Source organism: Eublepharis macularius, chromosome 8 (assembly GCF_028583425.1).
Source record: "Eublepharis macularius isolate TG4126 chromosome 8, MPM_Emac_v1.0, whole genome shotgun sequence".
Lineage (NCBI taxonomy): Eukaryota > Metazoa > Chordata > Lepidosauria > Squamata > Eublepharidae > Eublepharis > Eublepharis macularius.
In genome coordinates, this window is record NC_072797.1 from 70,842,793 (window position 1) to 70,856,143 (window position 13,351).

General features: G+C 41.1%; 1 protein-coding gene across 1 annotated transcript in view; it reads left to right on the top strand.

The window, feature by feature from the left end:
- LVRN (laeverin) overlaps positions 1 to 13,351 on the top strand; it is a 105,385-nt gene that overhangs the window by 31,359 nt on the left and 60,675 nt on the right. Inside the window, exons 4-9 of the mRNA XM_054987546.1 lie at positions 167 to 293; positions 1,777 to 1,931; positions 5,761 to 5,874; positions 7,373 to 7,513; positions 8,480 to 8,545; positions 8,649 to 8,714. Coding sequence (XP_054843521.1) covers positions 167 to 293; positions 1,777 to 1,931; positions 5,761 to 5,874; positions 7,373 to 7,513; positions 8,480 to 8,545; positions 8,649 to 8,714 — 669 coding nt within the window. The remainder of the gene's footprint in view (positions 1 to 166; positions 294 to 1,776; positions 1,932 to 5,760; positions 5,875 to 7,372; positions 7,514 to 8,479; positions 8,546 to 8,648; positions 8,715 to 13,351) is intronic.

The window sequence follows — 13,351 nt, forward strand, 5'->3', positions numbered from 1 at the left end:
AACAAAAGTTTAAAATACAGTACATCACTGCTATATCTTTGCAGATTTGTGACCAGGTGGGAAATATTTTCAAAGCAGAAAATTACTTCCAAAATACACAGCTGTAGGTGAAAATGATACCGACTAGGTTCTTGACCATAATAACAATTTCCTTTCATTCTGATAGATAAGGATTTGGGCTCAGAAAGATGAAATTAGGGATGGGTGTGCTGACTACGCCTTAAATATCACTGGACCAATCTTTTCATTTATGGAAGAATTTTTAAACATCAGTTATCCTCTTTCAAAAACAGGTATGTTGGCCTAACTAAAAAAAAAAAGCATTCAAAAACTCATACAAAAATTGTTTTTTAGAGTGTAAGAATATGTACTTGGAAATGCTGTTTTATCTTTTTTGTTGCTTGTTTTGTAACTTTAAAAAGATTTGTAGAATAGATGTGGCTTGCTATGGTGTCAGCTGCAGTAGGCTGTATTGATATACTACCTCCAAGTAGATTATCACCTCAAAAAGCTCATTAATTAGTCCTTAATATGCCAAAAAACTGCTTTACGTATTTATTTTGTTGCTAAATCAAAAAGAGTCCAGTAGCACCTTTAAGACTAACCAATTTTATTGTAGCATAAGCTTTCGAGAATCAAGTTCTCTTCGTCAGATGCCTGATACAGATACTGGCCAAAAGGCCAGTATCTGTATCAGGCATCTGACGAAGAGAACTTGATTCTCGAAAGCTTATGCTACAATAAAATTGGTTAGTCTTAAAGGTGCTACTGGACTCTTTTTGATTTTGCTACCACAGACTAACACGGCTAACTCCTCTGCATTTTGTTGCTAACTGATTGATCCTGGAATCTTTCTTAGGTAGCAGTCTGTTACCTTCTCTTATCTTAATCATTTCACTTTTATTTCATTATTGCTTTCCCTGCAATACTTTTGTTTTGCTTTTTGAAGCACTTTTAATTTCTGTAGCCCTTCTCTCTTTCCTTATTATCTCACTTGATGATTTCTACTCCATTGTCCTTGTTCAGTGCCTCCAGCTCTCCCTCTTCTCTGCTATTTAATCAACCTGTTGCTTTCCCTTGGCTCCTTCCTTGCTGCATACAAGCATGCCATGTTTTTACTAATTTCAGTATTGTTTCTGATTAGAAGCTGTGTTTGTCTGCAGTAGAACAGCAGGATTTGAGTCCAGTGTCACCTTAGAGACCAACTAGATTTTCAAGGTATAGCCTTTTGAGAGTCAAAGCTCCCTTCTTCAGATACCAGGTATCTTCAGATACCAGGTATCTGAAGAAGGGAGCATTGACTCTCCAAAGCTCATACCTTGAAAACCTTGTTTGCCTCTAAGGTACCACTTGACTCCAGTCCTGCTGAACTCAGTATTGTCTACTGTTCAGACTAGCAGAAGTTTTTCAAAGTCTCAGGCAATGGTCTGTGATATAATCTAATTCCTGATCTTTTTAACGGGAGATACTAGGGACTGAAATGGGGACGTCCTGCATGCAAAGGAGATGTTCTGCCGCTGAGCCTCAGTCCCTCCCTGCATATTTGATCCCTATTTATCTCAATTTCCTATGCTATCCCCCTTTTTATCCCTTATGGCAAATTTTAAATAGTACACTTTTTTGAGCAAGGGCCTGTCTTCTTGTATTCCATAAAATACCATGTACATTTTTGTAAATAGTGAAAACGCCCAGTTTTGTGGATATTGTGGGACAAACTAAAAGCACTTGAGCATGCTAATTATGAAATACTTTTGTTCTCTGTTTAAAACAATTTAGATCTGATTGCACTACCTGATTTGGGAGCAGGTGCAATGGAAAACTGGGGGCTGATAACTTTCCAGAAAGAATCCTTACTATATTGTCCACAAGATAAATTCACTGGAATGAAAATTGTTATTCGCCAAATCGTTTGCCATGAAATAGTACACCAGGCATGTGGTAAAATGTTCAGTATTTTATTTATCTAAAGTATTTTATCCTGTGCCTTTAACCACAAGATAACAGTTCTAATGTTTTATAACCAACTGCATATAACTGCTTTAATTTAATAAAATGAATCCTGGCATGAGGCAGGAGTAGCCAATCAGGTATTCTTGTACTACCAGTCACTTTCATAGAAGCACTGTGGACAGTTTTAACAGACTTTCAGCAGACTTTTCATTGGAAAATGTGATCACGTGTATTACATTTGCTAATGAATAACTTTCCTTTCCAGCAAAACATTAGATACTTGAGCAGCCCTGAGTTAAGGATAAGTCTTGTCAAAGTGTTAATTGTTTACAGGGCAAGGGAATCTCATGCCCTTTTTGTCATCATAACAGCCCCCATAAAGAACCAAAGCATGTTTTTTATTTTTATTTTTAATATTATTTGCTGCTTCTCCAAAAGAGAAAACACAAGTATGTTGTCACATTATTAAAAAAAACTTATCATTTGAAACACAACAAACAATAAACAATTTTGTACAAAGTGATTTTCACATGTATGACCATCATGTATTTTATTTATTTATGTCATTTATAATCTGCCTTTCTCACTGACACTCGAGGTGGATTACAGTGAGATTAGCACAGTCAATATCGGGGACATTTCAATAAACAATGCCACAAGATAAATAAAAGCAAGTTTACAAAGACATAACATTAGCAAAAATCTGATACAAAGTTGAAGAAATACTGAAACAAAGCATAAGCAATTCTAGAACTGACATTAGATAACATAGTATGACCCCAGTAGGGTCATACTTAAAGCAACAGATAGTACATAGTAGCACATACTTAAAGCAACAGATAGTACATAAGGCAACATAGTGTTGAAGTCTATGGCCCTAACTCGTTAATGAAGCATCTCTTTGAGACTACCACCTTGTAAGTAATTTGCATTGATAATGTAAGGTCCCCGATCCTATAGAACAGTTGTCCTTAACCCTTTTACCCTCTCTGAATATGCAACATTATTACTGAATGCCCCAATATATTTTATTAATTAAAATATTTATATACTATCTTTCCCACTGACCAGGTGGCTAAGAAAAAATCCTGTCATGTAGGAAAGAGACAGCTTATGCAACTTTCCCCCAAATAAAACCCTCCTTATGAAATTAATTAAAACATGCCCAACTGAATGATCTTACATTTCTTATGAAAAACAGACTGAATAGGGGCTCTCTGCACCTCCTTGGGGAGAACATTTTATAACACTGGTGCACCATTGAAAAAGAGTAGGTCTCCATTGTAGCTGAATGCACAGGTTGATGGGCAGGCTCAGTTGAAATTGGACTTTGATTAATTAATGCCTAAAGTGCATAACATTTAAAAAACTGGTTTAATTAAACTGTAAATGGGCATGAGTTAGACATCAATTACTTAAGTTGTGCCTAAGCTTTTTACGTATGGAAGAGTGCATGTTCCCTGATCACCTCCCACTACAGATGCCTATAATGTTCATCCCCCATTCGACTGCAGAGAGAAGAGTCCAGGAGGCATGCCAGGGTGCAGTGGAAGACAGGAATCTGTACAGATCATGCAGGTGCTCTTCTGTGAGAGGAAAACTTAGCTAAGATCCAAACCAATGTTCTTTATTATTTTTCCCAGTATGATATATGCGCTGCAGTTAGATTTAATTGATTATTAAAATAAAAGGCAGACAAAAGAGAGAGACCTTTCTATAGTTTTCCAAACAAAGCTAATAGAATAGTTGACACAAGGATTTTGTAGTTTCTTATCAATTAGCCTTTTAGGCCTGTACTGTAAAAGATGGCACAGGTATTGGGAACTCAGCTTGTTCTCTTATATGCACCAGAACCTGAGAACCATTCTTTTATATTGGCACCCTGAGCTGCCAGCACATGCTTGCGTATATTGCCTTCACACTGGGGCAGGGAGAGGGAGGTGGCAGGATGGCACTGCTTGTTCTTCATGAGTGCACTTTTGTGTGTGTGCATTCTGGGTGCCTTCTGCTGATATCATTTCTAATTTAAAATGGAAGTGACGGGGGCTCAATGGGCCCAAAGCTGCCTGAAAGGGCTCAGCAGGGCCAAATCGGCCCAAAAACATTAGGGATGATTTGGTCCCACTGAGCCCCTGTCACTTCAGTTTTAAATGGTTTTAAAAGTGATATCAGTGGAAGGCCTTTGGAGTGTGTGTGCCATTTTTCACATGCTTTGGGAGCTCCAGTCAGCCTCCTGACACTTCCCCTCCTCCAACCAGATGATCAGGGGTGGGGGCAGCAGTTGGGGGGCTGGCAACCCTAATATATGTGTATGTATATATAAATATATAAACATGGTTCTTCTCACTTTCTGTGTTAAACATTTGTTCCTGGCTCCCATGATAATAAAATTCAAGTGCAGTGGCCCTCCCTTTGCCCACCCCCATCCCACACTGTGCCTAGAATAGTTCCCTTGCAGAGCATATCGGTACCACGGGTAGTGACATTATTCACAATAAGGTAGCAATCTGGAGCCATTAGAAATGTTGCGGTAGAGCTAAAGTACAATCCTAAACAGTGTCATATCTTTCTACATCCATAAAAGATTGCCTTGCTGGCTATGTTATGGAAGTTTAAAAAAAAAACACCTCCAGCACGAAGATTGTAGACAAAGTCAAGACCTTGTGTTTGAATGTAAAATTATCGACTTTAGGAAACAACTCAAAGATTTCTCTTTGATAGACCTAACCTGGCAAGGCAGTGTAAGTTTTATAGAACAGAGAATTGTAAGAATGACTAGCTTTTTCATGTTTTCATTAATTAAGTGTAAATAAACACATTTGAATAATTTCTAAAAAGAAAAACAATTGCCTTGCTGGTTCAGATTAAAACCACAGAACAAAGAGAGAGTCATGGTAAATAACCCAGGAAAGAAGCAGTAGCCGTGACCAACTAACTAAGGCCTGAAACGGGATTCCTTGCTAGCTAATAATGAATTGTTTTTCATTCTGCCTTAGTTAGTTGGTCACGGCTACTGCTTCTTTCCTGGTTCAGATTAAAAGCCACATTGTCCAGGCTTCTGCTTCCAATAATGGTGAGTCAGATATCTTTGGAGGTTCATGAGCAGGCCACGAAGGTGATGGTCTCTTTGTCTGTAAAGTACCATTAATTCACAGCCAGTTTATGATGACCCCAAGAGACAGAGTGATTTGCTATTGCAATAGGTTGCTATTGACCAACCCTGCTTAGGTTCTGAGACTTGACAAGATTGGGCTAGCCTGGGCCACCCAGGCCAGTTTGCAATGACTGTACAAATCCTCAAACAGATTATGATAAATTATGAACAGCTAAACAATGCATAGCACGTATTTTTAAATATCTGCCAATGTTAGATAAAGCTATTTTCCTGTACTCTTTATTAGTCACTTGTCATTTTCATTTTGATTAGTACAAGTTAAGTTAAAAATGTTTTATTTCAACATGTCCAGAAAAAATGTTTATAATTTGAGAAAGGCCACACTTCCAAGCCTCACTGTGACATTGTTTCATAAATGTGTAAGTGCCTGTTTTAAAATAAAACAACCAAGTATAATCCTCCCATTTTTTGTTTTATGTTTTAAAACCACAGTCTCTCTTTTTTAAAATGCTGACTTTTATATTGGTGGCTTTTCTAAAATACCATAAGGTCTTCCAGCTACTAAATTCCAACTAACTGGACGGTATTGCAGCACTTCCTTGCGACAATATTTGTACATTAGTCTCTGAATTAATCTCTTGTCAATAGGTGATGACAGTAGTTTGAAAGAATATGTTCTTCCCTTCTTATTTAAGTGGTTTGGAAACCTGGTTACTATGGATTGGTGGAATGACTTGTGGCTTAATGAGGGATTTGCCACTTACTTTGAATATCTGTGTGCAGACTACATTGAATCCAGTGTGCCTGTGGTAAGTGTGAATTTAAAATATCAGCATTTTTCATATACTTTCCCCCATTATATAATTTGGTTGTAATTCCCTTGAAATACATGGGATCTTTTAAGTGGGGCTCCCAGTTTTGAGAGTTCCTCTGACAAAATGCCCTGAATGCCCCCCCCCCCCAGTGGGGCTGGACCTAATTCCTGGAAAATTAATTTTAATTTTTCACTCTAACAGGAGTCTTTCAAGTTGACATGGACTTTGTGCATTTGTTAGTGAATTATACATATAAGGGGTTTTGCCAAACCAAAATAAATGTTATACAATGTTTATGTGTTCCCTTATCTGGAATAATAAACATGGAGTCTAGTGTATCTTGAAAGACTAACGGAGACCATTAAGATCAGCAAATAAGAACCTACTGGTGGTCCCTGGCCCCAGGGAGGCCCAGCTGGCCTCAACCAAGGCCAGGGCATTTTCAGTTCTGGCCCCAACCTGGTGGAACTCTCTGTCTAAGGACACCTGGGCCCACCAAGATCTTATATCCTTAGGGCGGGCCTGTAAGACAGAAGTGTTCCGTCAGGCATACGTTGAGGCCAGTCTTTGATAGTTTAGGAGTCTTCCTACTGGTCTTCCGCCAGGGGGGCAACGCTATCATCTGCCTCCCTATAATTGCAGTCACCGGATTATTATAAACTGTGCCCCTACCCCATCCCTTTCTGTTCTGCTGTTTTATAAGATGATTGGGAAATTGGAGGGCGGCTGCCATCTGAAATGCTTGTATTTAAGATCATTTGGGTTTTTAACTGTATTTATATGTTTTAATGCCTATTAAACATTTATTGTAACCCGTCCTGAGCTTGTTTGCGGGGAGGGAGGGCTATAAATTGAATAAATAAATAAATACATAAATGAATACACCTCTTATACAATCTTGGCTTAGTTTGCTCAGGGAGCTGATAAAGTGAAATATCTTTATCTGGAATAATAAACATGGAGTCTAGTGTATCTTGAAAGACTAACAATTTTATTCCAGCCTGTTTTTCATAAACTCCATTTCATCAGATGAATTGAGTGGCTCCTCCTTAGAAAGACCTTTTATTTAGAAGATGTGAAAAAGAATAGACAAACAGCAAGGTCCAGGCATAATAAAATGCAGGGAGTACAGGATGAAATGTAACTATACATAATGTGGAGCTTCCCAGGGAGATTTGTCTGTTTCCTTCTATTGTTATCTTCGGCCAGTGGGTGTTTGGTTTAGTATTCTCTCAGTAACTCTTACTAGCCTGTTTGCATGTTTTTGTGTCTATATTGTTATGTGTTTATATTATATTTAAAGTGTTTTCATTATTTTATATAAATTTGTATTTTAAATGCTTTTTAATGTCTGGACTGCTTTGGAGACCCTGACTTTTGGGGTAGAAAGGCACATAGAAATATTTTAAAGCAAAATAAATTATAAATAAATGGGTAACTTGAAATATCTTTTGTTTTTAGGTAAATCTCAGTATTTTATGGTTATTTTCAGAACAAAATCTTTAGCAGTAACGTTTTATTACCAATGTTGCGGATGGATGATGCAATGCTACCTTGGTCTTTATCAGGCAGTGAAGAAACAAAAGAAACAGATTCATTACTTGAACGGTTTAATTTATACACGTACAAGAAGGTAAAATAGAAACATGTATTTTAAACTAAGTTTTTGTACAAGAATATTTACGCATGACTTGAAAAGAAACAGAACTGAACAGAACAGAACAGAACAGAACTGAAAATCACCATGAAGGTACTTTTTTTGCATGGCACAAACAATGGAGCCTGCTCTTTCTCTTCAAACGAATGGTGGCAGAGTCTTTATGACCATATTAAAGTTCTATGGAGAGAAAGAAATGAGTCAATTAGCAGTAATATGTGGAGGCGTGCTCTATTCAAATCAATGGAATTGATTCCATATTATGGGTTCAAAGCTGGTAATTTGCTTCAAAGATTGGATTCCGTTCCACATGCCATACATTTTATTACTTTGAAGAGAAAGGATCATGTGTACACAAACTTGAAGTTGTTGGAGTGCCTCTTCCCTTAAGCTCACAATTGGGGTCTGTACATGTATCAGTATCATCATCTAGTATGTCCCTAGGTGAATGTAATTGGAGAAGAGGGTCTCCAAGGCAGTGGGCTTCATTGTAAGATAGGTTTCAATGTTTTACAGAATTTCACAAGAAATGCTACAGGTGCCTTTTATTCTCATTTATGATTGTTAGAAAGGGAGCCATAGAATGCACATTTTAATTAATACTGCTTTTTTCATTGGATAAAAACATAGAACATTCATATACTCTTACTGATACTTGAAAATTCTATTAGTGGTTATGCATTGACCATGTCCAGTAGGTTAATAAAAAAAAATCCTTCTATAGTTGTTCCTCACCTATTATTATGATTTTGATATACCTTAACTTTTCATGACAGTTATTCAGCTACCTAGGATTTAAAGCTTTTTATATATGAGCATAGAAATCATTTGGAAGAAATTATAATGAATGAAAAATATATATTGTGAATGTGAATGTCAAAATTAAATGTTTCGCATTTTCATAATTACTAAGTTTTCTTCTTTTTAAAAAAAATAACTTAGGGGGCTTCCATTCTCCGAATGCTTTCCAGCTTTATAAGTGAAAAACTATTCATCAAAGCACTTAATGTGAGTTTAGAAAAACAACTTCACAAACAATTTCCAAAATTTGACTAAGAGTGGTTTCTTTCAAATTTATATAATTTGCTTAATGGTGGTTGTTTTCTTGCAGCTCTACCTGAATGAGTTTTCCTTTGCAAATGCCATCCAGGATGATCTCTGGAATCACATTCAAAAGGTGATTAACACATGTACCATTTTGCTATTGATTTTATTACAACAAATGGGGCACTGTCTGCCCTAACAAGGCTCACAGTATGTGTCTGGCTGTTTTGTCAGTCTGGACTTATAGGTAAGCATCACTTTTCTTCTCCTTTGTCTTGCTTTGCATTTGCTCTTATCCATATGACTGTGGTTTAATTAAATAATCATAGATAAAAGCTTCCATATTAGGCTTCAGGTATTTGTCTAAGCAGCCATTCCATGGACCCTGTGCTGATAGCTGGGACATGGATCCTCAGTCCTTGAGTTGCTCTTTTTTGATTCCAGTCCAGTGCCCTCCTTAGTTCCTGTTCCCATTCCCATTGGAATAGTTAATAGTTAATGCCTAATTATATTTTAATGCCTACCTATATGTTACGGTTTCCCTAGATCCTTCCCAGGTCCATGCAATTAGACATGTGTTGTAAACTTGTGTTGGGAACTCAGTTTTCCCAAGTGTGTGGTGGCCTGATTTGCATCAGAATCACGGTGCACTGGGAGAAGTAGCTTGTGCTTTCTCGCCATGCCATTTTTTGATCCTAGAACAGTCCTAAGGGGGCTGTTTGCCTCATTGGAGACTCTGTGTGTATTGATGGGGTATACCTTGGTTTCCCCAATGGGGCAAATAGCAGCCCACTATGCTGTTTCCCCAGGTGGTGGTGGGGAGTCTGAAGGGCTTTCTCCTTGAACTTTTCAGTCCTGATCCAAATCAGATCGATGCACACCTGGGAATTGAATTTCCAGCATGAAACTTGTGACATTCACAAGCATATCTGAATTGTGGAAATTTGGACTGAAATCTTTTTACTACTATTTCTGCTGCAAACAATCATATTTGTTTCATAATGCTTTTGTAACATGGCAAGGAATCAATAGTTAATTTAAAATACATCTTGAAAATCAGGAAATCTTAGTATATTTATATATCTATAGTCCTCTTCTGACAGTATGCTATGCTGAATGGCCCTATTAATTATTTGAGAGGTCTGTCTATATCCTTGGGTGTCCTAGTGGAGATGGAACTCCTCGATCCTGTCTGGCAACAGTCCTGGTCCCAGTCTTGCTGCACTCCCACCTGTGGCTTCCAGAGCTTGGCCCAAAGGATGGCTGGCAAAGACTATGGCAGCCCCAGCTTCATACTCACTGGTTTGGGCCCAACAGCCTCAGGAGCCCAGATGGCATTGGCTGGGGCAGTGTGGGGTGAGGGTGTGCCCTGGCACCTCCAGGAGAGGCAGGCGCTTGACTGGTAAAGTTGCTAAGTGTCCAGTTTTCACCTGGACAGTCCAGTATTTGGGGAAACAGTCCTGGAAAATGGACAGATCTCGTTGCCTGAAAGGAAGCTAGGAGAGAAGGGAATTGGGTGGTTTGGGTGACGCTTGAGATTTGGTACACCCCATAAAAGGCAGACTTCCCCAACAGGCTGGGGAGGAAGAGGCAAAATCTGCTCTGAGGTTGGGAGAGCAGGCACCCTGGGAAGAAAGAGGAACAAGATGGCACAACTCCCTAACCCAGAGATAGTGTTAAACTACTCTGCCACAATACCAACTATACACAAAACTGGCTGCTGACTCCAAGGCAACCGTGAACTGAACTGCTGCTACTTTTCCCTCCAATATTCCATCCTCCGTCTGAAAGGTGATTGGATGCTGGGGCAGTGCTCTCATAGGCTCAGGGATGAAATGGCTGAGTGGCTGTTTTATTTCTCAGGAGCAGGACAGCCTCCTGTCTTACATACCCCTCCTCTTTCCGTTCTGAGGCCTGGGAAGCCTAAGGGTGGTCCTGCAAGATAGTGGAAGGTCAGCTGACAAGTGTCAGGTCTTGCCAGATAAATCCCTCAAGCACTTCACTTAACTCTTACACTCGGGTGTAAGAGTTAAAGTTACTTTATTAAAGAGATGTATCAGTATCATGGTACTCAGACAGGGTCATTGGCAGAAGTGACTCAGAGTCACTTCTGAGTGTTAATTATAGGGGAACGTTCCTGCCCCTGGGAATGGGAGACCATTAGAGTTTTGGTGTAAAGGGTCAGGCCTGGGAGAGAAAGGAACAGGGAGGAATGAGTTCATCACAGTTCTCAGGGAGGACTGGTTCTGCAGGCACTCCAAGGCCACGCTCTCAAGCCGGCTGGGAAAGTGAAAGCAAAACACCTGCGAGTTAAGCGGTTAACAGCCAAGTAGCAACTAAGTTCTCTTTACACATTCTCAGAGGATCAGAGCATTATGCATAGAAACAGTTATGGCAGATACACTGGGGTGTATCTGACAAGTCTGGCAAGGGGGGGACATCACATCCTGTTTGTGCTGCTTAGCTCAACAATGAATCCAGCGGTAACAGTATCATCCTGATAGCTTTGCAGAATACTATAAAATTGTGTGGGATTCCTCTTTTGGTTGGGAGATGTAGGATTGGAGGACTGCTGGATCCATTGTGATGCTTAACTCACAAGACAAGGGAAAATATAATCTGGCAATGGGGCCAGCAGTCCTCTGATACTATACACTGTGAGGGTGGAGCCATACCTCTATAGTTACGGCTTTGGGCAGTTATCTTCTGTCGCATTGTTCTTCCTTGGTTTACTACACCAACAGTACACCACACACAATTATTTAGGATATTTGTGTATTGCCACAAAAATTTGTGATGATATGAAATGACTGAGGAGGGGCAGGGTTGAAAGTGCGTAGGGAGCTGACTTACCGCTATGGCAGTGTATCTCTCAAATACACTGGCATATCGCTGAGGTACGTCAGCAGAAGGGACAAGTGATGCTCCACCTGGACAGATGCCAGTGTGGGAACCCTGCAGAGCAACACCGTGTTGGCAGGGAAAGTGACAGGCCAGGGGGCGTGAGGAAGTTCATTAGCTTCCTTTGCTGCTCCAGCCTGACTGTGATGGAAAGTTATGCCCTCCAAAGAGACAGCGTAGCCCATAAGCTCCCATGCATTGGAGATGCTCAGGTGCCCCCCGTGCATTGGAGAAGCCCAGGTGCCTGAAAGCCCTGGTGGAGCACAGGATGCTGACTACAGCCACAACAATTTACATGTTCCCAGTGGAAGCAAAACTCCCTCTCTGTCCCCCTATCACTTCTTAAACCTCAGGCAGGGCACCCCACAATTCAGTAGGCAGGGTGTGCTGCACGGGACTGTGTCTTAGAGCTCTCTCCTGTGTGGATTTGGAGTGTGTAGCATTACATCTCAGTGGTAGGAGAAGTACAGAAAGGGTACTTAGCACTTCTTGGGGAGCACTTAGCATCAGTCTCCAAGGGAGAGCAGAGTGGGTGGCTAACATGTCTTGTTTCAGAACCCTAATGGGTACCCCATCTCTGGAGGCCTTGGCCACAGAGGCAACCAAACATTAACAGGAAAGCAGGGGTAGAAATCCAACTGCCCCAGCTCAGAAGTCTTTACCCTTCCCCTGACATGATGCCCCAGTAATGCCAGCTCCCACAACCAAGGCCTGCAGTATGTGTGGGGGGCGGCTCTGCCTGTTGGGAGCGGGGCTGGGGTGCTTGCAGCCCTACACTGGGCTATTAGCAAACTCCCTTGCCAGGGAGTCCACCCTCCTGTGGGGGACATGGCACAAGCTCAGGTTTGGGGTGCCTGGCAGCTGTCCTGCTGTCCCACTGTGCTCTGTGGCCAAGCAATCTTAGTACTGTTTGCCTTGAAGGATCAGAGCCCTACGCCACAGCAGCAGCACTGGATGGAGCAGTTGCAGTAGCGAAGTATTTCCTCATGAGTTGGGTAAGTGCTATTGGGATGACAACAGCAAGTATTTAAGCAGGGCATCTGACAAATGGGACTCCCCATGGAGTTGGGACTACACACCCTGCTGAGTGCTACAGCTATGGCTGTGGCCAGCACAGCATCTGTGCTGTTTGCCATCACAGCAGATATCTCTGTTTGGTTTCTGTGCAGGTGGTGATTCAGCAGGCACGGCCAGTGTTGTTTCTGCCACTCTGCCCAGTCATTGGCTCCTGGCACTTCTCAGAGGATCCTACCTCAGGCTGGCTTTCAACCTGGAAATCCACCTCACCTAGATACATGCTGTGCTAAAGATACTTCAGCCTGTCTCCATTGCCCTTGGATACAGGTCGCAAAGGCATAGATCCATACTGGGCAGAGGGAGTTGGCTACCCAGATCATTGCACCCCATAATGATATGCAGTTCAGTAAAATCTGGGATGTTCTACAACTCTGTCTGTGACTAGAAGATATTAGCTCCACACTCCTTCCTGCCCCACCTCCATCCCCCCCATCTCTGACTCCTCCGTAGGGCTGCCCATTCACCCATCTCAGAGGGTGGGCTCTGATACTCATGCTGGAATGGTTGTAGTTGGTCTTTCTGGTGCTATTGGACTTCTGTTTTGTTCAGAGGGATCCAGTGACACATTAAAAGCTGACTACCATTATGTCCCCACCCCCTTCCCACACATTCTGCTGGCTGCTGTGTGCAGCATGTACAGGGAATGGTCTAGTGGGTGGTCTGGGGGAAGTTTGTGTTGTTCCTCTTGGAAGGGAGGACTTGTGGTATCTTGTTGATGCAGGAGTGAGGAACCTTTGTTAGATGCAAGGGAGCTGCTTCCATGGATGCAGCCGGGGGCGGGGTGGTGGTTGA